The sequence below is a fragment of the Aquarana catesbeiana genome, linkage group LG09, assembly GCF_042186555.1.
Source record: "Aquarana catesbeiana isolate 2022-GZ linkage group LG09, ASM4218655v1, whole genome shotgun sequence".
Lineage (NCBI taxonomy): Eukaryota > Metazoa > Chordata > Amphibia > Anura > Ranidae > Aquarana > Aquarana catesbeiana.
The window spans coordinates 205263383-205291378 of record NC_133332.1 but is presented as its reverse complement, the minus strand read 5'-3'; the positions used below and the strand labels follow the sequence as shown (position 1 = coordinate 205291378).

The following is a 27996-nucleotide window of genomic DNA, read 5'->3' as shown; positions in this document are numbered from 1 at the left end:
TAGGGCGAAATGCGTTGACGTAATTTTCGTTTCCAAGTCCAATAGATGTCACTTCCGGTTGTCAGTGGAACGTATGCCAACAGCGGCATTTCCTATTGCAATCTCTTCATAATATATGCCTGTTTTTACTCTGCATTTTGTAAGTATTCACTCTATTTAAGCAATAAAGGTATTGCCAAACAGTACTTCACTATAGTTCCCTCCTTTTTGTCTCATTTTGGATACTATTATCCATGGATGATTATCATGATGAGCATGTGAGAGCTTCTTTGTGAATCGATGTAAATCTGCCATCCCTGGCCACCATTTTAAGCAACCCCTAGACTGAAAAGCTAAGGGTCCCTTCCATCCGGTGAGTGGGGACACTCACAAAATTCGAGGTGTTGCGCACCTCGTATTGTGGAGCACTTTGCATTTCATGGATTGGAGCACATTGTTCACTAATATATGAACATTAATTTATTAATAAATTGTTATTATGTGATTATTTTGGTTATTGTTTATTATTGCGAGCGCTGTAATACATATATATGTTTCTTTTTTGTCAAGTGAATAGCACCTTGTGTACAGCAGCTGCAAGATATTTTGTAAAAAACTTTTCACAATTGTTTTACTTCTAGCGCGAGTATATATATTTAGAATATATTTTTTTACATTAAGATTAATGTCACCTGCCTACAGGTCCCGCATTTCTCTGTCTGGGTGGTTGTGGCTGCCAGTATTTGTGTGGGTCCTGCAGCTGCACCACCCGCACAGATGTGAACCTAGTCTTATGTAAACAAACTGTAATATATTTAACTCTAGTTTTGATGAACCTGGAATATATTTAGAGAGTTTAAACTGAATGTTCAATTGGATTTAAATGATGCAAGCTCCAGACTGACCATCACAGTGCACCTAGTAAGCTAGTAAAGCCTGAAAAGTCTTGAAGGCTAGCTCTGGCCAAAATGTGTATTTTTTTTTGTTTGTTTTTTAACTCAACTTCAGAATAGAATAGGGAGGAGTTTCCCATTTTTTGTCACGTTCTCAGTTCTCTTTGTGATCCCATTTTACCCATCTTTTCTGTTTCTGTGACACCAGTACAAAAAGATGGGAGGAGAAGTTGTCACTTGGACACAAATGCAAAAACAGCAATAAAAAACGTCATAAAAAGATTTTCTTTTCTGTGTCTCTGTTAGAGATATTCTCAATACCTCCTGTCCTAATAGAGGCCCTAACCCTTCCCTGTTCCTTCAAAAATTAAGTAAATTGTTTTGGCTGAGGTTGCGTTGCCCGCTTATTCCAGCTCAGTAACACTTAGGTAATAAAGACAGGATAACAGCATCAAAAGCTGCACATTTGAAAATCCAACCAGTAATGGCAGCTCCCATATTTATCCTTTGACAGGTTATCTTTAAACAGCTCATGCACCTGCACATTGAGCTTCGTGATCTTTCTCCATCTTTGCAGCAGGCAGCTCGATCTACAAGAAATTTGCCCATCTGCAACAATATATCTGACAGATGTGGACCCAGTGGGTGTTAACTGACCATCTTATATGGGAATGAAAGAAATAGTTGTTGGAAAGACATGATAATGACTGCATCTTCCACCCTGACAGTTCCGATATTTGAGCGGCCTGTCAGTCTGAAAATTTTCTACACAACAGCCTTCTCTGCAGATAGTTTAAATGTGTATGACCAAGCATCTACACTGAAAACCTCCTGCATGAGATGTAAAAGGAAAAACTGAGCTGTATACTTACAGGTGGACCGTCAGCACCAGGCATACCAGGAAGTCCAGATTTTCCTAGTGGGCCCTGAAAGCAGCAAAGAAGATTAGATATTTATTGGTGTTAATTTCCAGACCACAATGCCCTGCTTGGGGGGGTTGTCAGTAAAGCAAATTCCCTGAAGCGTCAGTATGCAGCTTATAACCCCCACCCCTTCCCATTGTGAGTTTGTTGCAGTTTGTGGGACTCAATGCAATAAAGAACTTTGCAAACTTTCATGATTCGGGTAACAGTTCAATGGCCTGTATAGACAGGCTTTGGGCTTATGTCAGTGGCAACAGTATGAAATCCTTTTGAGATGCTTCTGAGATCATTCAGAGTTCATTGAAAGGTGCATTGACCTGCAGTTGGCCTCTTTCTGACCTGCATTTGACCTGTTTCAAGTGGGTTTGCATTTCTATTGACTTATATGGGAATGCAGAACCTTTCTGACACAAACAAAAGGCTGTCACAGACCTTATTTTAATCCATGTGTAAATGTGATCAACCTAATATAAATTATAGTTTATGTTCAGGATTTATAACCCTTGTTTCTTTTTTATCTGTGTATAACATCCATATTTGCTATGGTAATATAGGGGTACTAGGCTTAGTTTCCTGCCTAGTAGACCTGTACAATGACTCGCAAACCTATTTCGGCCCATAGAGAGCCTTCTGTTGTCATGTTACAGTATCTCACAAAAGTGAGTACACCCCTCACATTTTTGTAAATATTTTATTCATGTGACAAAACTGAAGAAATTTCACCTTGCTACAATGTAAAGCAGTGAGTGTACAGCTTGTATAACAGTGTAAATTGGCTGTCCCCTCAAAATAACTCAACACACAGCCATTAATGTCTAAACTGCTGGCAACAAAAGTAAGTACACCCCTAAGTGAAAATGTCCAAATTGGGCTCAATTAGCCATTTCCCCTCCCTGGTCTCATGCGACTTGTTAGTGTTACAAGGTCTTAGGTGTGAATGGGGAGCAGGTGTGTTAAATTTGGGGTTATCGCTCTCACTCTCTCATACTGGTCACCGGAAGTTCAACATGGCACCTCATGGCAAAGAACTCTCTGAGGATCTGAAAGAAACGAATTGTTGCTTTACATAAAGATGGCCTAGGCTATATGAAGATCGCCAAGACTCTGAAACTGAGCTGCAGCATGGTGGCCAAGACCATACAGCAGTTTAACAGGACAGGTTCCACTCAGAACAGGCCTCGCCGTGGTCGACCAAAGAAGTTGAGTGCACGTGCTCAGCATCATATCCAGAGGTTATCTTTGGGAAATAGATGTATGAGTGCTGCCAGCATTGCTGCAGAGGTTGAAGGGGAGGGGGGGTCAGCCTGTCAGTGCTCAGACCATACGCCACACATTGCATCAAATTGGTCTGCATGGCTGTCGTCCCAGAAGGAAGCCTCTTCTAAAGATGATGCACAAGAAAGCCCACAAACAGTTTGCTGAAGACAAGCAGACTAAGGACATGGATTGCTGGAACCATGTCCTGTGGTCTGATAAGATAAACTTGTTTGGTTCAGATGGTGTCAAGCGTATGTGACGGCAACCAGGTGAGGAGTACAAAGACAAGTGGGTCTTGCCTACAGTCAAGCATGGTGGTGGAAGTGTCATGGTCTGGGGCTGCATGAGTGATGCCAGCACTGGGGAGCTACAGTTCATCGAGGGAACCATGAATGCCAACATGTACTGTGACAAACTGAAGCAGAGCATGATCCCTCTCTTCGGAGACTGGGCTGCAGAGCAGTATTCCAAGATGATAAAGACCCCAAATACACCTCCAAGACGACCACTGCCTTGCTTAAGAAGCTGAGGGTAAAGGTGATAGACTGGCCAAGCATGTCTCCAGACCTAAACCCTATTGAGCATCTGTGGGGCATCCTCACACGGAAGGTGGAGAAGCTCAAGGTCTCTAACATTCACCAGATCTGTGATGTCTTCATGGAGGAGTGGAAGAGGACTCCAGTGGCAACCTGTGAAGCTCTGGTGAACTCCATTTACAAGAGGGTTAAGGCCGTGCTGGAAAATAATGGTGGCCACACAAAATATTGACACTTTGAGCCCAATTTGGACATTTTCACTTAGGTGTGTACTCACTTTTGTTGCCAGCAGTTTAGACATTAATGGCTGTGTGTTGAGTTATTTTGAGGGGACAGCAAATTTACACTGTTATACAAGCTGTACACTCACTACTTTACATTGTAGCAAAGTGTCATTTCTTCAGTGTTGTCACATGAAAAGATGTAATAAAATATTTACAAAAATGTGAGGGCTGTACTTACGGTATACCCGACCCACAACCTGAGGAAGAATCACAGCTGAAATTATTTTTCCTGTCACAGGATTTGTAATATAATGTAATTAGTGTTGTGATCCTGACACCTCTGCTAGGCAAAATAGACAGGTCAATGACCTCAATATTCTCTACTGCTGGTAGGCAATACAGCGTGATCACTAACCCCACCCACCCGTCTATGGTTGGGAAGTGAAGGAGCGGTACATTAAAGAGGTCGTCATTCTGCTCCCCCTCATCTAAGCATGCATACTGTAATAGACTGACAGCAATGTGAAAGCAGTATAGTTTGTTTTTTTAAAGCAGCGGTATTATCACAAATATGACAGCTGGGTCTAGCCTATGGCTAGAAAGACAAAAATAGGTGTACTCTTTGCAGTGAGTCAATAGATTGTGAACAGTAAACCGCATGCTAAATTCATGCCTTATATGAATCATTTGCTGCAGGTTACAGAATTAACTTTACTGATGGATCTCTTTATCTGTGCACAAGAAGTTGGTCCTAATGGTTTGCTCATCCATTCATTTGTATACGAGCAAAGTGGGTTAGTTGTATATTTTTTGATGCTTAAAGATATAAAGGCGCAGAGTGTGTCATTTTACATTGTGTGTTGTGTGATTTACTGCAAGTTTAATGGAACCATGAAAAGAATACGTCATTGTATAAATGTAAAGGATTAATGTAAACATGTCGTCCCTAATTGGAGAGGCGTACATTCTTTGCTAAACTCTAATACTGTGCAAGAGGGAAGGATGACAGGCTTGGTGCAAACAATGCAGAAGCAGATAGACTGTATATTACTGTAAGTACACAACAGCTGCCCCATGTCACATTACCTTCTCTCCTGGCGGACCAATGGCACCCTGTGGACCTGGAAGACCCTGAGGGGGAAAAAAAAGTCTTTAGTACTTTTCTTACAATGTCTACTTTTATTGGAGGACTTCGGAGTAGATTAAAATACTTGAATAAATAATTAAATTAATTTGACCTCTGAGATATTTCAGTATATTGACGTTCCATGCAATTGCATTGACGTCATTTTGACATTCAGGTTTTGTTTGTGGCTAATGCTTTTTTATTGCCTTTACATTTTCTTTAGTGCTACTACAGTCCATCAGTACTTGGAAAGTGCAAAGTTCCTCCTTGATTATTTATAAATGTCACAGATCAGATATATAATGCTAAGACTACTATCATAAAGATACTACAAAGTCAATCTTCATCGGGTCATAGTATGTGAGAATTCAACACAGGGAAACTTAGCAAAATATACATACAGGCAAATTATCGGTTATCTCCAATTCACTCAGTTTGTGAACTCAGTAAGATCGCTGCAGCCTTCTGGTACCGGATGCAACACTGTAAAATTATTCTTGTTGACTTGTTCGTTCCTTTTAAAATTCAAGCTTAGCCAAAAGGTCGCCAGGTGTTCACCACTCAAGATGGCGGCCCGGTGGGAGTTACACGTATACCCCACACCATCTGGGCACTTCATAAATAAAATCTGCGACTGCAGAGGAATTACTGATGGGATGCAAATCTTCCTGACAGCATCAAGGTGACAATGAGCAGGGCACAAGGACCGCCAGAGTCACATATAGAGAGGTATATGTTAAAGTCAACCTGTAATGCAGCACTGAAAAGTGTCCTATAAACATTACATCCAAATGCTTGGAACTCATGTTCTGAATTTCCCATGCCAGCTCTGGCATTAGTTCTCTCTTCGAGGGGGTGTCAGTAGGAGCCATTGATGGCAATGGGTCAAAGTGTTCAGGTTTATATTTTGTAGGCATTACCTGAATGAATGCAGCAAAACAAACAATACTCTAAGGACTCAAGTGATTTTTGTTTCAGTCAGTCCAAGATTGTGTTCCTCCTTCAATAGTGGTATGTAAGGGCCATTGCTGACACCAGGCAAATGGAGTTAAATTTTGTGCTACCAATTATTGGTAGTTCTTAAGCTAATAGCATTTGATTTAAGTTTATCTAAAGATTCGACTCACCTGTGCACCTGGGTTTCCCTGCTGGCCTGGTGGTCCTGGTTCACCTTGAGGTCCCTGAAAGTATATTAGGCAAAGGTTATTGTAAAAAATAATCATTAAAGTGGAAGTAAAGCTGATTTTATTCAAATGGCTGACAGGTAGGGTATTAATGACAGAAGAGACCCTATTGGTCCTTTCTGCCATAAATACATCCTTCTGCCAGTCATCTGTCATGTTCACTGAGCCGCACATGTGCAGCTCTGCAAACATTTACGGCCCTGATCCATGATGCGGTGATGTGACTCCTGTGTGCATGTGCAAGGATGACGTCATCGTGGCCTGGCCTATCAAATGGCCGAAAGCACGGGACCCAGAAGGAAGACCGGAGCAAAGATGGAAGTGCCGGAGGCACGGCAGATCGATCCCACCACTGCGCTGAAGGACACCATATGACAGATAAGTCTGTCATAATGTATTAATATGCTGTGCATACTAGCATATTATGACATATTCCACCTGGGGGGCCCTAAAAAACATTTTTATAGCAGACTTTACTTTCGCTTTAATATGTCTATGACACCAGGAAACTCACAAACGTCTTCTGATGCTTTATTTGAAGCGCAGACATTTTATAAAAATGCTTGTACTGGAAAAATTCTCTAACTAAATATATAATCTATAAATCTTTTTTGCTCTTTTTCCTGCATGTTATACACCTCTATATATACTATGCTCATTATTGTCTCTGCCCATTATAGCTTCCGCGTATCACAGTCACCCAATCTCCGGCCTTGCAGACCGGCACTCAGCAAAAATGTTTCTAAGTCAGTGAATCTTCAATGTTATTGTGTATTTCATCTTGTGATTCAATAATGGCCTGCACTTTTTGTACTGAAGAAGCTTATTTGCTCCCTAGATGACATCATAGCCATACGGCACTTACCACACTGCCCTTGGGACCAACTGGTCCATCCATTCCTGACACACCCTAAAAAAAGCAAATGACATAACTTCAGACACAGTAACAATGTCACACAAAACCTACTGATTATGACCTTTCATGTTTAGTGTATAGTGGCTGTAAAATTACTTAGTTGGAATTAATTTATTTATATGTTAGCAGTCATTATTCTGCTCCATTTACCAATAAAACTGCAGTTTGGAGGCAACATAACTCTGAATAACTTGAAATTGGACAACAATACCATATCTATAGCCAAAACCTTTTTTAGTTTATGGATGGAGTGGGGGGATGGATAAAACTCCTATCAGGTTCCCCTTGGGAAGCTTTCTGCCCATTTCCACCCTGGAGAGCAGGAAGTAGGAGGAAATTCCTACAAAGTGAGGGAAAATTTATTTTAGATAAGGGTCACTGAACAGACATTCCCATTAGAAGATTTCCCTCACCTCCTCTTTTAGTGACTAGTGACAGCTATAACCTTTCAGATTTCCTATTGGTCAGAAGGTGTTGCAGTCACAAAATAAAGACAGCAAAGTAACAAATATTATCAAGCAACAAGTAAAGAGATCAGAAATAGCATCATAGTTACAGCTTTCCTTAATCTTCTGGCGGAGCATACACCCGTGCGTGTGTGTGCCTTACACAACCCCTCTGTGCATGACCGCATACAGCCGCATGTTCCAATTTTTCTCCACGGCTGGGACAGTAATTACATAGGCTCTGCTTCAACCCTCAGTCCACATTATTATAGGATGCAGCTAGCTTATGGAAACAATGCGCTAGTGGGCACATTGAGAATTTTTAACATGACAAAAAATCTCTGCATGCAACGAAAGCATCCAATTTATGGAAGTGTTTGTTGTTAAGCTTTGTCATTTTAATCAGAATCTCAGAAAATTCATTTTTTAGGCCTTCTATGTAAATTTTTATTATAAGTAGGGCAAAACCAGAGGCTTTTTCTATTACAACCAATCAGGTTTACATTTTATTCTCCCAAAGAACACTAACAACAGCTGGACAGATCTTTGCTGTAGTTTTCATGATTCAGGTGCACAGAAGGATGCTTATTGGAGCTGTCATCTCAGCAGGAAGAAACCCGGATGTGCATGAACAGTCTGATGGGATGAGAATTCTTTGTATACCCTTACTAAACAACATTGCACAGCCCAAAGCTCCAAATGCTTATCTTCCTTTTAACACCCTCAACATGATAGATGTGTTCGTGGGGCTCCAATCACCAGCTTGTTCTGCTATGAGACACAACTTATCAGCCTGACTTTAATATAATCAGAAATTGTACAGTAATTGCCTGGTTTGGGCTTATTAAACAAACATTGCTGCTGCTGCGCCACTATATACAGAATGGTGGGGAGATGGATTACTGCAGATACAGCAGCATGGAATGTGTAACCCACAGAGGCAGCCCTTCCCCAGTGCAGTCGCCTGGTAGGCAAACTTACGTGAGGTCCAGGGGGGCCTGGAGGCCCTTTTGGTCCCAACAGTCCTCGTGGTCCCTGTAAATAACACAAATAAACAGTGAAAAGCTGCCATTGGTTTGGCCCATGCATTTATGTATACTACAAAATGGACAATTTCACTGATCTGACTACATTAGCCCTTAATAATCTTACTCTATATGCCCTGATAAAATCCGTTCACAATCTGTGATAATCCGGTATTGAACAGGTAAGATATTAGATGTGGTCAGTGCAGTGATAATATAGCGGCAACATCAGCTGTTGCAAGGATGTTTAAAGGGAAACAATTTTATCTTTAAGTATTTTTTTACAATTTATAGAAAAAGGTGGTCAGCTTAATGTGAGTAGACTTATTAGAGAGTGTTCATGTTTTTAAAACCATGTCTGTGTGTGTAGTTGGTTGTTATATGTACATTTGCTTATTAAATAGGCCTTCCTCTTAGTGGTTCCGCAGAGTGGTTTTGCTTTACTGTTCCTTTCTCTTAATTGCATTTGCAAATATGGAATGCAGTTATTTGATTAAAGAACAGTAAGCATGTTAAATGTGAAAGTTTCATTAGTTAGCTCTATTCTGTAATAGAGTGTTACTAAAATAGTTGTGTATAACCAAGGTACTTCCAGACTAACATATCCTTTTCAACTCTATGAGTTCACCAGGAGAAACTGCACTTATCTGAGGATAAAAGTCCTTTTTTTAACCTCACCGTATCTGAGCCGTGTAAGGGAGGTCAGCACAGAAACAAAATTCTACATTTACGGGTTACAAATTCACATTCACTTTTTTTGCAGATGGACTTTTGAGTCTTTTCCATTACTTATTGTTACTTGGCACATATATCACAATATTTGTGTATATTAGTTAGCGCTACATTTTTATGTAGCTGCTTATTCTTTCTTCTTTTTTGGGGTTAGCGCAGTAATTCTTTCCCACCTTTACAAATTCACATTAGACATACTTCACACACATATATAGACCATACAAAAAGGCTACTATACCATCATTATGACAAATACAATATCCAAGATTTTTGGCTTTATGGCTTGGGGATGGTGGAGATGAAGGTAGGTAATCCTATTTTTTTTTTCAGTCACATGGGAGATAAAGTGAAGTATCTTGGGGATGCTAATTTAGGGGTGTTAAGGTAGTCTCTGGGATAGCAATAGGATTCATATGAGCAATAATGAACAGTTACTATGGGTTTATAATTCAACCTAATTCACCAAAATTATTTCTTTTAGATGTCACGCAAGGTGAGAATCTCAGGTTATTTAGAAGGTTTTTACTTTTCTACTTGTGTCCTGTAATAACTGGAAAAAGATTGGGTGGGGGAGGGGGTGGGGATGTTTCACTTTGGGTAACTCTGAAATGTACCAATACAATATGTATGTGAACTACTAATTGACTATGTCCATTCCCAGCAAATTCTGCAGATATTCTCTACACTATACTGATATTACAATCTGAAACACTTACAGGTTCACCTGGCAATCCTCTGGGTCCGACATCTCCATCATCACCCTATAGAAAGAGAGATATATTGCATTTATCTGTTGTGTAATCCTGGCACAACAGTTCAGTCCCATCACCCAGAACTAATAAAATGTTCATCATCAACTTTTCTGGGCTTCAGCACTCCTCTGCTCTTTTCAGGTCAGCCAATATTCTCACCACTGTATAGAGGGACAGCTGGATAATATTTGCTTTCTGTTGGCTTTATCATTTTCTATCCATCAAGTTCAAAAGTTCATTTTCAAAGCTCCTGCTGAACACATTGTTTCTTTGGGATGGTGATCATATATGTCCCTTATGCAGTTATTTGTCCTCTGGGTTACCCTTCCAGCTCCAGGGCAAGTGGATTGTCAATAGGCACCAAGTTAAAAAAAAGCATGCCCAAAAGCAGAATGGGTCACCATAGGTGTATCTAACCCTGAGCTGTAACAGACAAAGAAACTGAGCTTCTTCTCATAAGCCACCAGATTCAAACCTGCTCAGAAATTTGGATTTTAATTGTAGAAATAACTTTTGTTCTTAGTAAAACAATAATATATTAAGTATTAAGTGGCAATTCCCCTACAAACAGGGAATGGATGAATCATGACTGACTGGTCATCAATCTTGGGCGTAGCATGTGGAATAGATGACAACACAGTAGGCAGCTTACCCTCTCTCCGTCCTCTCCTGGTGGTCCTGGAGGTCCAGATGGGCCAGATTCACCCTGTCAATAGCCAACAATTGCATATTAAGTCCCTGATTACCAACATGATGCACTGGAAAAAGTTACAGCAGGAATAAAATAAACTTACACGATGTCCCTTCTCTCCAGGTAAACCAGCCAGACCATCAAATCCTCTGTCACCCTAAAACATAAATTATTTTAATTTCACTTTACACAAAAGCACTTAAAAAGTCACTCTTTTGAATCCATCATGCCTGAGAAGCCATACCTTGGGTCCAGTTTGTCCTGGCATCCCACGAGCACCATCGCTGCCTGCCCGACCCTGAAAGGTGCAAAAATATGGGTGTCAGTCTGGGAAATTTGGCTTTCATGATTGATCTGTCAGATACTGATAAAAAGAAGCAGAGCAAATGCCCTGCTCAGCATCAATTTACTGAAAGATTGTTTTCAGTCACCAAAACATACAAAAAATATATGAGTAACATTATTACCCATGTAAATTTATTGAGACATTGGGCATAATTACATGCTAAACAAAATTTAAACCATATACTAATACTCTATGGATGACATTAGACAAATTCCAACACACACACAAGGCACGCTGGGACTTTTAGTATACGGAGCCACTGATAAGGCTGCTCTATAGAATATACACACTTACCCTACGTCCAGGCTTCCCTGGGGGTCCTGGGGTACCTTGAGAGCCACGAGGACCCTATAGAAATAAAGCAAATCAAAATATAATCAGACACTGTAAGTATATATAGAGGCCACAGCCTGTCAGATCTTAGAGCCAGCAAATGTTTGAGAAGTAGCTGCATCTCATTAAAGACTAACGCAAGACAAAATTAATTCTTTAGTATGGACTAGGGTTAAATCATCTGCCTGCTTCCTCATGGGCTTCAGGCTGGATTTCCCAACAGTACTTTGGGTCAATGTCCCTCATACAATGGTGATAGTTCCCTGCAGTAGTTTGTGTCTACACCTCTTCTCTAACGATTGGATTTGCCCTCAGTAGTTTGTGTCTTTGCCCCTTCCTCAATGGTGAGGTTTCCCATTTATAGTCTGCTTCTCTACTGGTTCCACAATGACAAGCTTTCCTTACAGCAGTTTGTTCCTTCACTTATCCCACAATGGTAAGACTTCCCCGCAGTGGTCTGTCTCCTCCCTTCCCACAATGGTGAGATTTTCCTGTAGTGGTTTGTGTCCCTACCTCCCCCACAATGGTGAGATTTTCCTGTAGTGGTTTGTGTCCCTACCTCCCCCACAATGGTGAGATTTTCCTGTAGTGGTTTGTGTCCCTACCTCCCCCACAATAGTGAGATTTCTCCACCCTAGTTTGCATCTCCTCCCTCCCCCCTAATGCTGAGATTTTCCAGCAATAGTTTGCATTTCCGACCCCTCCACAATGGTGATATTTCTCCACAGTGTTTTTTTTCTCCTCCCAGAATGGTGAGATTCCCCTACCCCCCAGGTAGTTTGGGTCCATGCCACAGTTGGATTCGTCAGTTATTTGTCTCTCCTACATTGGTATGGCTGCTTTCAGACTAATGCAGTGTAGTTTGAACACACTGCTGGTGAAGCGCAGCTTACCCGCATGTTTGGAGCAGGTTAGCTGTGCTCTCCATAGGGTTAAATTGCGTCCTGCAGTTTTGATGCGCTTTTTGAAAGAGCACCAAAACTCCTGCATGCTTCATCTTTGGTGAACATTTAGAAAGTACACTAAATACCCAGCACATAATATAATAAATCTATGGGAAAGCACGGCTAACCTGCTGTAGGTGACGTGTACCGTAGGTGAGCTGCAGTCAAACTGCACCACCTCAGTCTGAAAGCAGCCTATTTCTCAGACCTGGCCCTGAGTTCTATCAACATTAAGTTTTGTTGATACCTACAAAGATAGCACACTAATGACTCAACTTGTGTATATGTGAGGTTACCTGTTTAACATTTTTGCAGAATCCAACAATGGAGGGTGACACCCCTTATTTCCTTATTTGGATTTATAATGGCCATGGCATTTGGAGGAAAGAGAGAATACTATTGAGGATATTTCACTGTTAAAACCCCTGGGGTGCATAAAAAGTTGGGATGCAATTTAACCTACCAGAACCTATGCAAAATAGTGTAGCCGGGTGCAAGCTGTGTGGTCCTCTGCCTCTGTTTGTGCAAAAGCCTCTTGCCCTGAGCTTCCCTGTTGTATGAGCCCCAAAGTGGCTCAGTGTGTGATCCTCCTTGCTCCCACTCCTCCCTCCTGGTAGCAGCGGCTCTGTTCCAATCAAGGGGAGATTGCTATGCAGTGCATTGGATTCTAGGAACTGTAGTCCTTAAAGGAACATAGTGCAATTCAAGTCAATGGAGGCTAATGGAGCTGCAGACTTTAATACCCAGAATTCTCTGCCCAAAAAAGGAGAAGAGGGGCAGCGTTTTCCTGGGGCAAATTACCATAGATTGTGGTAGACAGTGTGAGGAAACCAGTATGTGAGGACCTGTGCTGTACTTGCCTACACTGAAAGCAGAGCCTGGGGTGCGGGGACCGACCAGAGCTGGGTACCCTTGCTGTATCCTTAGAGCCTGTGAGGACTAGAGGGAGAGACTGGGCCACAGAGGGAGCTGCTGTGCCTTGGGACAAAAGCTAGCGAGACCTGTTGACGTGTGCGACCACATCAGAGAAGACATGATCTGGAGGAATGAGACTACTGACCGCCAAGCGTCTAGGGCCGGACTTGTTGCATGCCAGGAGTGGTGAGCGGAACTGTCAAGTTCAATCCTTTGCTACATACAGTAATTGCCATTAGAGAGTACTCCTTGTTTAACCCCTTCACGCTGACTATACGCAAATTCAGGCTTGAAGGGGTTATACCGGGTGATGCCTACAGCTGTTTTTTTAGAGCGGGCGGTTGGCTCTTTAGTGATAACAACCAAAGCGGCTAAAAGCCGCTCGGCTGTTATCCTAAGGAGCGAGAGGAGACGTTCCCCTCCCCCCTTCCCGCCACTCTTCCCGGGCCTCCCATCCCACCGGGAGACCCGAGCCACCAGCCGGCGCTTTCACCGGCTAGGCTGAGACCCGTACGAAGCTGGATTCGGCTCTGCTCGGGTCGCTGATGTAAAATCCCAATAGAGAAGTCACAACGGTACTTCCGGTTTACTTGGCTGCCAATGGTTCAGATTTGAAAAAAATGACAGTATTCAAAATTGCTGTTTTTGCCGAAGTGCAAAGGAGGGATTTGGGGTCTTTTAGACTCCCGATCCCTCCATAAAGAGTACCTGTCACTTCCTATTACTGTCAGTACCTATAAGCACCCCCATCCACGCATGCTCGCGCAGCAAAGAAAAAGCATACGCAAGTCACGCCCGCAAATGTACACGGTTTTCAAATCACACATGTGAGGTATCGCCGTGATCATCAGAGCGAGAGCAATAAATCTTGCACCAGACCTCCTCTAACTCTAACCTTAAATTTTTTTGAAGCCTCGCCTATGGAGATTTCTAGGTACAGTAGTTTGTCGCCATTCCACGAGTGTGCGCAATTTCATGACATGTTACGTATTTATTTACTCAGCATTACATCATCTTTCACATTATACAAAAAAATTGGGCTAACTTTACTGTTTAGTTTTTTTTCAATTCATAAAAGTGTAAATTTTTTCCCACAAAAATGCATTTGAAAGGCCGCTGCGCAAATACTGTGTGACATTAAATATTGCAACGATCACCATTTTATTCCCTAGGGTCTCTACTAAAAAATATATAGAATGTTTGGGAGTTCTACGTAATTTGCTAGCAAAAAGTATGGATTTTAACTTGTAAGCATCAAATGTCAGAAATAGGCATAGGCGTGAAAGGGTTAATAGACCATTAGCCATCCATTGACAATTAGGTACCAGGTACATTGCAGTTACTTCCAGGGGTACCATTCGTCAGGAATGCATATGCACACCAACTATTGGGACAGTATGCATAGTATGCACACGAGGACCTTCATTCTTAAGTTAGTTATTGCCAATACTTTTATATATTATATACTGTTTGCATCAGTTAAAATGGAATTTAGCATCAACAGTTCAGTTGATTGGCATCTTATGGGTCAGTGTTCACATTATCTAGTATTGTATCTTTAAACATGTTCAAATGCCTGTTACGGATTCATGCATTGTTTAATTGCCTTGCCTCAATACAGCCATTTAATCTACCATATTTTCTGTGTACTGTTGGATAGTAATAGCATACTAACACTGGTGTGAGCGGCCTTCACTTTATACCAGGTGTGTCAGTGGGGAACAAGCAGTTTAAAGAGTCATGGCAGAACAGAGGACCCATCAAACTAAGAGGCTTCTCCAGGGGTAGGGCTACAATAGTAATACGTTTTGAGTGGAGTTAGTCTTTTGCCCTGACAGAAGACAAATGCTCTATTCAAACATTATAGAGGTTTGAACTGTGTATAAACATTCCTCCTTCCCTCTGCATATTTAGTAAATAAGCTTAAGCTTCTAATAATAATAAATAAACACAAATTTTTACCTGTGGTCCTAAATCACCCGACTCCCCCTTCAATCCCGAAGGACCTGGAGATCCCTGAAATGACACAGCTGTAAGTCACAGAGTCACATGACCAAAACATCAAACAAGGTCACATGGGTGTATATTCTTACCATTGGTCCTGGTCTTCCCGTGAGGCCCATTGGACCAGAAGGCCCTCTTAGTGCCAGCTGTAACCGTAAACATATGAAATTAATACTTCACATCAATGCAAAGTTTACCTAGAAATGCATATAAATTCTGACTACTTTTTTTGCAGAGTTCATAAAACTTCAAAAACATCTACAGCAAGATGTGTTTATTACACTGGGAGGATTTGTTCTTATGACCATTGTGACCAGGATTCAAAGTGATGGGTAATCCAGACTTTTCTGTCACTAATACAAGAATCTTACAATCGGGGTACATGTTGTGGTGAAAACTGTCAAAGACTGTATTTCTCTTCCTGTTGGGAAGACTTCCTGTCACTTCCTGCTGTGTCTCCAGGACAGGAAGAAAAAGGAAAACAGGATGCAGCAAAAAATATACTAACAGGTGTTTTAAACCCTCCCTACTCTATCCACAACTAAAAAAATTAAGTGTTGGCTATATACAATGTAAAAAATTAGTACAATAAAAATGAAATGTATCTGTCATTTTGCTTATGCTTGAAATCACACTGATTGAAATTTAGCTGGATCATCAGGGACCAAGTGATTTTCAATCAGTGTCTGGCACTCCCTGTTCAACAGAAGTCATCGATGTGATCGACTTTGTTTGAAGAGACACACTGGAAAATTTTCTTGATCGGCTGCTGCTGCAAGTCAGGGTATTCTGACAGCTGCAGGTTTGTGTGGATTGAGCCCACTGGATGAAAAGAAAAACTAGCAATGTATGGCCAGCTTTAGTTGATACAATACCAGCTATCCCGGTGCAGTTCCTATATAGGACATGACATGTCTGCAAGCATCTACTAACAGAAAATTAGACACATTGCATGGAGGCCATAAAGTTTTCCACTCTTATATGGAATTAGGCACCCACACGTTCTCCCTGTACATGGTCTTTTCTCATTTTTGTCACCAATCATGAGTTAGTCTAGGAAGCATACTCAACACTCATTATAAGGGTCAGAGAGTTTGTGTCTTGGCATTACCTGGATACAGAAAGACATTGAAATTGCTAGGTCTTTTAAAGGAAACCTGTACTGGAAGAACTGAGGACTGCAATTCTTGACTGGCTTCATAAAATATGCTAGTTGCTCATCATTGGGCTTTGCGTAAAAACATTAAATAAGGCAAGGTATTTAAAAACTGCACATATTCCCTAAATTATTTAAAAGACTTTATTAATTGGGGTATTGGGATAAGCAATGTTAAAGTTGCAAGACAAGCAGTAGTGTAGAATACAATACAGCGTATTCAGCAGCGCTATACCGCCTTGTCTGATTCAGATTTACAAAAATATATATAATATAAAACAGGTATGGTGATTACATACATAGATCTCATTTATTAGAATAGCCTTTAAAGGAAGCTATATTAAGGACTTTGCAACACGCTGTGCAAAAATGCAATCTGTCCTAATTTTTCTAGCACACATTACTGATGTGTATTTTTATGCAATGGAACAATTAAAAATAATGATGTTGGACCTGTCCTTACATAACTAGATGGTGTGACTGAACCCCAAAGCTGAAGATAAGCACCTTCAGCCCCCTTGTGTTCAGAAGTAATACCATATTTTCCTTCTTCATATCATGATCTAAGCTCAATTAAACTTTCAATTCAAAGTGGCTAAAAACATTCATGGTGCAGACAAATGGTATGCAAAGTCTGAGTTTTTTCTTCTAGAAAGCAGCAGTAGCCTTAGTAGAAAAGCCTGTCCCTTGCCCAAATACTGTGGACAAGGACTCTTGCTCTCAGTTTGGAAGAAGTGGTCTCGCTGCAAAAGTCTTACACACTCAGTGATACCACGATTGCCTGACACTGCTGCAACCAGCATCTCTCCCTGTTGACTGCCTGTCACGGTAGTAAATGTCAGAGCTGAGGGAAGGTGCCCCTAGCCTCCTCCTTGGCTCTGATGTGCCCCATGACACAACCACAACATGATGGACAGCCTGGAAGAAGGAACATCCCCCCAGCATTGTGCTGCACTGTATCTGAGGTCTGTATGTTTTGGAAAAAGAGGGGGGGGTTTGCGATGACCTGGGGACACTAACAAAGATTTGTGCTGGGTAGAGGGCTGAGCCTGCAGATGAGTGCTGGATTTTCTTTTGGGGGGGGGGGGGGGGTGTTGGGTGAATCGTATATGAAGGAGAGTATTGCTTGTGTGTATGTGTATGGGGGGGGGGGGGTTGCACTCTCCTGACCCCTAAAATCTGTAAAATCTGTACACACTCCTGTCCCCTGCATTCTGTATGTTACAGTATGTACTCCTGACCACTGCTCTGTGTGTTATATACTCCTATGCCCAGCACTGGCAGGACTCCCTGTTAGCGGTGACAGTGCGCTGATGGAGGGCTTCATTTTAACATAAGTCTTTCATAATGTGCTAGTATGCAATGCATACTAGCACAGACTTAACTTGCAGGAGGAATTTTTTCTTACTTTTTTCCAGACTTTACTACTGCTTTAGTAAAGTTCTTCTTTAAAGGGGTTGTAAACCCTCACGGTTTTGCACCTTAATGCATTCTATGCATTAAGGTAAAAAACCATTTGCGCTGCAGCCCCCAACCCCCCTTTTTCTTACCTGAGCCCGATCGTTCCAGTGACGGGGACAAGCACAGCAGCTCCAGCTGCTGTTTTGGGTCCTCACTGGATAGATTGATAGCAGCAAGAGCCATTGGCTCAATCAAATCCAGTGACATGGGAGACAGGGGCGTCAATGGACGCAGCAGCAGGACTCGGGAGCGTGCCCGCACAAGTGCCTCCATGGAAAGCATCTCTCCGTAGGAGCACTTGAGAAGAGGAGGAGCCAGGAGCACTGCAGTGGGACCCCAGAAAAGGAGGATCGAGGTCGCTCTGTGCAAAACCCTTACACAGAGGAGGTAAGTATAACATGTTCGTTTTTAAAAAAAATAAAAATAAAACAAAGCTTTACAATCACTGGTTTAGAGTTAGCTCTTTGTATATTTTCCATTGTGCACAAAAGCAGAGGAATTGATTTTTTTTATTATTGTGCTGAAGTTGATATGTGTCTGTGAGGCTCATGATTGTGGCACAGCAATCTAAGTATATTTTATGGGGACAAGGAGGCTCCTGGTTTGGTTTAAACATGCATCTTAAGCCCCTCCCACTTTTAAGTTGGCCACACCTACTTTTCACCACAGTATGCTACACATCACTATTCTTTTTGGGGTTTCCAAAAGGTGCTCCACGTTTTTTTACAATCCTAGCATTGCCCCTAGAAAAACATCTTACTATGACAGATGTAAAGCTCCTGCTCAGTGCTGATTAAAGAGTTTGAACTCTGACTTAGCAGGGGGTCTTACCTAACATCTACAAAAAGACCACTGACTACAGAGAGAGCAATGTCCTTTCTGAAGCATGCTAGCAGGGGACAGGCTTTTCTCAGGCTGTGGCTGCTTTAGTAAGACAACAAACTGTAATGCCCTGTACACACGATCGTACTTTGATCGGACATTCCGACAACAAAATCCTAGGATTTTTTCCGATGGATGTTGGCTCAAACTCGTCTTGCATACGCACGGTCACACAAAGTTGTCGGAAAATCCGATCGTTCTGAACACGGTGGCGTAAAACACATATGTCGGCACTATAAACGGGGCAGTAGCCAATAGCTTTCGTCTCTTAATTTATTCTGAGCACGAGTGGCACTTTGTGCGTTGGATTTGTGTACACACGATCGGAATTTCCGACAACGGATTTTGTTGTCGGAAAATTTTATAGCAAGCTCTCAAACTTTGTGTGTCGGAAATTCCTATGGAAAATGTGTGATGGAGCCTACACACGGTCGGAATTTCCGACAAGGTCCTATCACACATTTTCCACCGGAAAATCCTATCGTGTGTACAGGGCATTAGACTTTGAACACTGTTTGTTTGATGCACCTGGAACATATTAAGCTGCTTTAAAAGGAAAGTTCAGTTGGGCTTTCATTCTTAGATTCCCGACTTGAAGTAAAAAAAACTTCAGAGGCTTTTTCTCTCTTTTTTTGGCAAATGCACACAAGGTGAATATTTTTTTTTTTTTTTCATAATGACCATCCATTCTTATTTGCAGACAAATGAAAACGTAATGGCAGTTTTGTTATTTCTTTAGGACTCTCCAATGTAAATTGCACCCAAGCCCTGTAGGTAGATGGTGGCAAAGTAAAGCTACTTTTCTTACTCTGGCTTGTTGTAGAATTGCCTGAGCCTGGGATTCCTGTGCAGATACTTGGGGTCCTTTGGATGATCCATCTCCTCCTCCCGAGAAGCGAAACTGCAAGAAAAGCAAGAAAAACATGCTGAGATTACATCAGTAACAGTTTCTATTTTGTACCGTAAGCGTCTACTCCACTGCAAATAACATAGAATGTGATAATCACCACATTCAGGTTACAACCTCTGTCAGGTTTTTATTGCTCTCCATGTCCCCACTAAGGAAGTTCCTTCCACAATTTTGAGGTGAACACTGCAAGTGCTGAACTTATAACTTATTACTTGAATTTAGCCCCATTAACAGATCCCATTTCTGGCACTCGTTCTACAACAGGTCTCTGAAACCGTGGCTTCCTGAACTCTATGTTACAGAGAAAATATATTACCATGATCAGCATATTTGCTCCTTATGTAATACCTACTTTTTTACATTAGTGACAAAGTGTATCTTAACCAATTTGGTTTGAGTTTTGGGTGCAGTATGAAGTCTGAGCTAATTTTGCCACTGGGACAGAAAGTGATCTGGAATCCAAAATGTTACAGTTCTGCAATAGCAGGTGAAGGAAAACGTAAAGGTTCCTCTCACTTTTGGAGAGATCATGGTTTATTCTTGTGTCCATGGGACACAGCAATCCTTTTTCTATGCAAAACTAAAACAAAAAAACAAAAAAAATTTGGCTATGAATAAAATGTGATATCCAAATTAATAAACAGCAGGTGGTGTCTATAGGTAAGATAAGAGTTGCCTGTGACCCACTGCCAATGCTACTTTGCATTGTGGATACACTGGACACAACACAGGCGAAAAAGCAATTTGTATTCTACACAGCCTTCTATGCGAGAAGGGCGATCCTTCAAAAATGGAGCGACCCCGCTCCCCCAATGGTACACCAATGGAGAGCCCTAGTAGACGCAGCCCTGCCACTATACAAATTAACCTACCTAGGACGTAATTGCCCTAAAAAATTTGATAAAATCTGGGCGGCATGGACTCAGGCGAGACGACTTAATTTGGACTAGGGGAGGAGGTGAAGATGTGCTTGGTCGGGATGTAACTACAATCTCCCTAGTAGTATTGACTCAGGGTAACCCCCCCCCCCCATGTTCATCCTACCATATCACAGGGGCTTAGGCCATTGCCCCTGCTTCCATTAGACGTGGCCCATATCGGGTCTGGGCTTATGATTCCAACCTCTTTGGTTCCTGGGAGTCGGGATCATATCCCCTCCTGGGCTTTTTATACACTTTGATTTGATGTTGAATCTTGCCTGTCTTATGACATGTGGTGTAGTAGATCTTCATCTCCCTATCTATGACATGCAGGGGCGGACTGACCATTGAGCCACTCGGGCACTGCCTGAGGGCCCTGGGCCACTAGGGGGCCCCATCAGGGTTGCCAGCCTCAGTAAAACCAGGGACTGTATGGACCAGGGACAGCCAATAGAAACATGTCTGTGTATACTGTGTGTACATATATGTGTATACTGTGTGTGTGTATACTATGTAGCCCCATAATCTCTGATTGCCTGGGGGCACCAAAATCTCCTATTGCCCGAAGCCCCATGAGTTGTCAGTCCGCCCCTGATGACATCTATATGCAATGTAATCGCTCGGCTGACTCCATCATTTCAAATTGCTGTAAGCTACTGTGTAGTTGAAACATTACACTTGTATTGAATAATAACTGTCAAGATTGTACCGCTGTTATTTTTCTATGTTCTATTTAAAATAAACAAACTCTATGTTAAAAAAAAAAAAACGCAGGTGGTGGTATATGTTATTTGTTTTACAGCAGGCCTGAAGAAAGGTCGTCAAACTTTTTTTCATTAGATTTTTTCCCTTCTGCCATATCATAGCCCTCTCTTTATCTGAAAGTTTCTAAATATTGTCTGTGCTGACCCAGCTCTTAAAGCCATCCCCCCACCTTCCCATAACAATTGGTAGCTGTTGGGGAAGAAGCGAGGAGAAATATTATAGCATGTCACTTGAGTGACAGCTTTGAGTCTGCTGCACTTGCTGACAACACATCCATGATGGCGGCACCTTGTCTACACAAGGTAATCTTTTACAAGTAAATAACACACCTATATGTTAAATGCATATATCATTTTATCGATAGATTGTTGTTGAAATGAATGGTCTGGCAACAGGGTCTTTTAAAGGTACATTGTTATTCAGCATGGCTCGATGTACCAAATTGCATTATTTCAGCAGATGAGCACTGACAGAAAGACACGTTCTGCAAGTGGCAGGGATGAGTAGCTTCACCCTGGTATACACAGAGCCTGGCCTATTCTGTCTCTCATAACTCACAGCAGTTATCTGCTTTTATAACAAGCAATCTGAATTTTATTCCATGTTATATAAACACCATTTTGTTGACTACAAGCAAGTCGATGGGATGTTTTTTATGTTCTCTTCCCCCTCTCCTTCTTGCACAGCTTTCATGCTGTATAGAAACCATTCACTTTTAAAATGGCAGCTAGATTTATTCTTGCTTAAAAGGCCCTATCAAGGCTGCATGAAATTGCTGCGTATTGAATAATAGATAAATCACATTCATATCAGAAGGATTACTGCAGCACCAGAGCCCTGTTCCAGCTGCACGGAGTTCCTAATGAGAGCTTCTTAAAGAAAATCTGAACTGAGGGAATATGAAGACTGCTATTGCTGCAGTCTTCATCTTAAAATGTTTGTTGCTCGGCCATCATGCAGATCCTGCATCTTCAATCATTTCTGAGGCAATGACCTGAAACAAGGATGCAGATCAGGAGTTCTGACTATCTGATCATCTATTTCTGTATGTTTATTCAAGATCAGAGACAGCCAGATACGTTGAATTTACAGAAGGGGGCCAGCAATGACACCTTTCACACTTCTCTCAGTATACGTTTCCTTTAATAGTTTTTCTCCAGGGACCAGATCTTGGCAAGGTGATGCAGAGTTGGCTAAAGCAAAATTTGACTCATAACTCCCCCTTGTGGCTCAAGCAGTACCTATAGAGAAGGGGGTCTCCAAAATGTTCAGTATTTTCAGAGGGCCACATTGTATATTATGCATATATTTGTGTGCTGAAAAAAAAAAATCTGTATTAAAAAAGATTGAAGGAATAAAATGTAAATGAATAAGTCTCCCCTTACAACCAGGAGTGCTCAGCAGTCCCCCCTTTCATCCTGGAGGGGCCAGCAGAGTCCCCTCTTACATCCTTGAGTACTCAGAAAAGTCCCCCTTTCTATTCACAAGTTCATATCAGTGCCCCTCCCTCTTATATCTAGGTGTGCCCAGAAGAGTCCCTTCTTACATCCATGTTTGAAGGTGGCAGAACACCAGGGCGCAGGCTGGGAAGAGGAGCAGGTCTAGATGGAGGAAATTGAGTCCTCCTGTAAATGCTGGAGGTGGGGCAATAAGGTCAGTATGCTAGGGCGCTGGCAGTCAAAGCAAACAACCAAGCCGAAAGGAGGGATGGGGGGATCTGCATTGGGGACTAGGAGAGACCTCTGATAGAAATATGGAGTCTGTCTTTGCTAGTCAAATAACTTTCATTTTTTCTGAGTCACTGACCCAAATCAAACATGTGGTCAGTGAAGTCGGCGCAACGTATCTGCTTTTGTTTAGGGCCAAAAATTTGAGAAGTATAGAAGACACCACATTAACATGATAGCTGTGTAACTAACATTTTGATAACGGCATATCAGCCATAGAAGACCCATATTTCTTTCTACAAATGTTTATTTTAAATGGGAACACCTGCAAACACTTTGAACCAAAAAAAAAAATTCCAATGTACACATAAAGTGGGTATAGAAAAGAACCCCCCTCCTTTAAATATTCACATTTTGTTGCTTTGCAGCCTGAAATGAAGACAGGAACAATTTTGTTTTATCCGGCTGTATTTACTAGTGCAACATATAACATCCAAGTGAAAGATATAACACCAACATGTCAGAATGTGTTTTGAAAAATTCAAAAACAGAATCACCAAGTTGGAAAAAGGATCACCCCCCTCCTAAAATTGACTTGTAAACAGAATCAGATGTAGATAATCACCCTCTCAATGGCACACAAAGCCGTTTGACTTTCAACTGTGGTCATTTTGGTTAGCCCAGAATGAAAAGCACTTTCCTGGAGCATTTCAGTCCCTGGTGGTGCAACTGAAGCAAACAATCAACTATGGGTGGCACGGCACTGTCATAAGATCTCCGAGATAAAGTTGTGGATAGGCACAAGTCAGGAGATGGATACAAAACATTTTTAAAGGCTTTATCAATGCCTAAAAGCACAGAGAAGTTTATTATTAGGAAGTGGAAGGTATTTGGTACAATACAGACCCTCCCTGGTTCAGGGCGTCGCTCCAAACTGGATGACACAGCCAGGAGGAAACTGGTCAGCCTACCAAGAGGCTTACAGCAACTCTGAAGCAGTTGCAGAAATTTATGACAGAGTGGTCATTGTGTGCATGTGACAATGAAATCACTAATTCTTCACAAATGTGTCTTGTACAGTATGGGAGGGTTGCAAGAAAAAAGCCACTCCTCAAGAAAGGTCACATGCACGACTGAGCATTGCCAAAACACACCTTAAAGATTCTGAGGCCACATGGAAAAAGGTGTTATGGTCAGATGAGACTAATATTGCATTATTTGACCTCAACACCAAATGATTAGTCTGGCAGAAATCCAATACAGCTCACCATCCAAATAACACCATTCCTACAGTAAAGCATGGAGTTGGTAATATCCTGTAATGGGGATGTTTCTCTGCAGCAGGGACTGGCGCACTTGCCAGGATAGAAAGAAAAATGGATGGGGCAAAATACCATCAAATATGCTGCCCTTTGCCAGAAAGTTGTCATTAGAAAGAAGGTTTGCCTTCCAACATGACAATGACCCAAAACACACAGCAGAAATGACCACACAGTGGTTGAAGGAGAAAAAGGTGAATGTCGTGCATGGCCTAGTCAGGACTCAAACTTAAGCCCCTTTGAAAATCTGTGGAATGACTTGAAGACTGCAGTCCACAAACGTGGGCAAATATTGCAAAGTCTAGATGTGTAAGGCTGTAATTAAAGCAAAAGGCGGTTCAACAAAATACTGGCACACTAGGGTGATCCTTTTTCCAACTCAGTGATTCTGTTTTTGAAAAAAAAAAATTCTGACATGTTGGTGTTATTTTTTTCACTTGGATGTTATGAGTAAATACAGCGGGATAAAATAAAACTGTGTCTGTCTTCATTTCAGGCTGCAAGGCAACAAAATGTGATTATTTTAAAGATGTTTATTTTCTATACCCATTGTATGCTAAATCCATTTTTACCACTAATTTATGCCACCCTAATAATGAACACACAGCTGGCACTTTTGTGGCAATCTTAACCAGTTTATAATCACAAAAACCAACCAAACAGATCTGGGCAATTTAATGGTTTAACTAAATAAAAAATATTTTAAAAAAGCAAAAAGAAAAAAGGATTTATTGGCAGCTATTGTGAAAAGCACAGAATGTGTAATCATGGTTTGAAAGGTAGTGCTGCTAGAGACAGGCTTGATAAAAAGAAAGGGCAAGGAAAGAAACCAGTTGCTGAATGTCTCCCTATAGCTGTGTAAACCCAATGATATGAAAACACAAGTCTCTTCTTGAGCCCTCACATTTTGATCCCATATCTCCTTAAGCTCTAATGAAGGGGTGATGTTTGACCCCTGAAACATGTTGCACTTTGTACCTACGGTAATTCATGTTTGAAATAAACTTCATCTTGGACTCAAATACTTTGGTTTAGCACTTTAATTCCACATCTATATTGCCTTTACAACCGGAGGTGATTGTGGTAATCTTCGGTGTATGGAAGCTGCCTACCTGGTATGCAGATGACCCACAGGGACACCATTAGCACAATATTGACAACAATTTAAACATAAAAATTGTCACCCATCTTCATCTCAAGGCTCCGGACCCATACTCACACCAAACCACCATGGACTCTACCACAATATCTACAGCAACGCTGTACTGATAGCTGATGCCACAGATGGCTATGAAGTTGTACATTGATTCTTTGCTAGCATGTGTTTAAATAAAGATCGATTTTCACATCTATTTAATCAGCTAACACATCCAGCCCTCACTGTGAGTTTGGCAAGCATCACCTACCTTTGGAACCGTCACGTTCAATCGGCACAAGCAGCAATCTTTACAAAATGGAAAAACTTTCAGCTAATCCATTGCTTTACTCCACCTCAACTGTTCAGTCTAATGATTTCACAACTAACCCAGTAGCTTAACTATAAATCATAGGGCCCCATGGTAAAATTTTGATAAGGCCCACCCCCCACCACCTAATTCTTCTCTCTGTAGCAGCTAAAACAAAGAATGACAGCAGAATAGTCAGACTACTAGGGACCAGAGCTTTGAAAAAAATATATAGTTGTAGTGCCAATAATAGTAATAATAATAATAACAATAATAAAAAACATCATGATATTTTATATTATGACAACATTATTGATTCTTTTTCACACAATGTATCTATAACTGTAATACAAACATCTATTAACTCTCAGATTTTTGTACAGCTACAAACCTCAGCTGTTCTTTATGATTTTAGCAGGGGAGAAACTCTGCAATTTTTGACTGCATTAGGGCTTAATGCTGAGAGGATGAGCCAGCTACCAGTCAGGTATCTGGGTGGATCCCAACATTATTGTTTGGATACATACAGAAATTAGAGCGATTCTGTGACGTCAGCCAACAGCAGACTTTAGCCTGCTGATTCTGAGTCACAGTAGTGCAAAAGTAAGGCACCCCTGTGACCCACATGAGAAGCATGACCAAACAAGCTTTGGCCATACTTCTCTTTTAAAGGGAATCCAGGGCAATACATCTACACTGCAAAGACACATAAGCAAAAGCTTCTAACTGCACTGAGGGGAACTGTGACTAGATAAAGTCCTGATGTGTAACTTCAGTCCTTCTTTAATAGAAACGTCACAGTTTATTTTTCTTAACAGCCTCCCTAATGAACCCTGTCCAACCTCAAGCCCTATAGCAGCCATGTGGTCTGTTATGGCTATTATGCACAAACCACTTTACACTGTTGGACTGTTAGAACATGAATAATCATGCCAACATAATACAATTTGCTAATTTAATGCCAAAAAATGTCCAAAATAAAAGAAGTCGAAATGTTGCCCTTGTATCTTGCAGCACCTCTTTATAGAGAAAGTATTAAGTGCAGAACATGGATAATTAAGCACGTTTGTTTACTCTGCCCCATGCTAGTAAGTTGCTGAATTTAGGCTTTCAACCCACTTATGGAGTTCAGTCTACCATCACAAATACAAGTGCCACCGTGAGGATTTTGTACTTTAGCACAAATTTTTTCCTTCAGATTTGAGATGTTTTCAAAAACACCCAATTATACTCCTAGTTATGCTAAAGTAAAGCACTCATTACATAGATAACATATAACTACAACATGTTCCTCGTGGGCTCGAAAATATAGAGATGCTCAATGTACTTACAGGCAACATGAGCATGGTACCGGGAGGTCCTGCTAAACCGTCAGCTCCAGGAAGTCCTGGTCGGCCAGGTGGTCCCTGCAGGGTGAGAGGATATTCAGGTCATCAATAAATTAACAACTTTTTATATTTCAATAATATTATATCTTTTTTTATGACTCATGGCTTATAAACATTTCAGGTACTTCACTAGAGAAGCCTCTTTATCAAAATTCCCAGCTCAGCTTCTTTCTGTTGCCATATCTCTCACTCTCCCCTTGTAAATTACCATTCACTTAATTTCATAAAGAATGCAGCAAGAGTAGTGAGCTACCACAATGGAAGAGGCAGACTTCAAGACATCTAAAAAGACAGTAACTGTTTAAAATACTTTTACCCATCTGTAACTGCAATATCATTTTGGGATGGGCAGACATTCCAACTAATATCTTGTCAAAAATATAATCTTCCTTTTTTTTCTTCTGCCTTGACTCTTTCTGTGACTTAATTTTAATCAGTATCGAAATGCCTTGCGTTTGCTGGCTATATTAATATTCCAGATTTCTCATTACTTCATAAGTGCATTATTAGGCAGACATGCGGGGTGAGTATTTTACACACCCTAATAGCCTTAATGGTCATCTTAATAAAATAATAGCACTAAAATGATCATGCATAATGCAAAGCTTCTGTTGCTTTGTTAGTTTATCCATCTTATTTTGCTTTGCAAATTAACCCGATTCATCTCTGGAAATGCAGCAAGTGACCCTGAATTCTATGAGCCAGAATCACTGCAGAGACTTGAGAGACTTGAGAGAAATGAGGTACAGCAGACCTGAGATGTTTGTTCCTCAGCAACTTGATTTTAGTCTATGCATAGCAAAAAAACACCTCTGGTCCACAATTTATGAACAGAGAAACAGGATCAGAGTGAACCA

The 27996-nt window shown here is 41.2% G+C and overlaps 1 protein-coding gene across 2 annotated transcripts in view; it reads right to left on the bottom strand.

The window, feature by feature from the left end:
• The window catches only part of COL5A1 (collagen type V alpha 1 chain), a 280359-nt gene that overhangs the window by 121783 nt on the left and 130580 nt on the right, over positions 1-27996 (bottom strand). For both annotated transcript variants that reach the window (XM_073599596.1, XM_073599597.1), the window contains exons 12-25: positions 27083-27157; positions 19534-19626; positions 15316-15372; positions 15185-15238; positions 11325-11378; positions 10929-10982; positions 10788-10841; positions 10646-10699; positions 9958-10002; positions 8466-8519; positions 6988-7032; positions 6066-6119; positions 4899-4943; positions 1745-1798 (exon numbers count right to left, since the gene is read on the bottom strand). In XM_073599596.1, coding sequence (XP_073455697.1) covers positions 1745-1798; positions 4899-4943; positions 6066-6119; positions 6988-7032; positions 8466-8519; positions 9958-10002; positions 10646-10699; positions 10788-10841; positions 10929-10982; positions 11325-11378; positions 15185-15238; positions 15316-15372; positions 19534-19626; positions 27083-27157 — 792 coding nt within the window. The remainder of the gene's footprint in view (positions 1-1744; positions 1799-4898; positions 4944-6065; positions 6120-6987; positions 7033-8465; positions 8520-9957; positions 10003-10645; positions 10700-10787; positions 10842-10928; positions 10983-11324; positions 11379-15184; positions 15239-15315; positions 15373-19533; positions 19627-27082; positions 27158-27996) is intronic.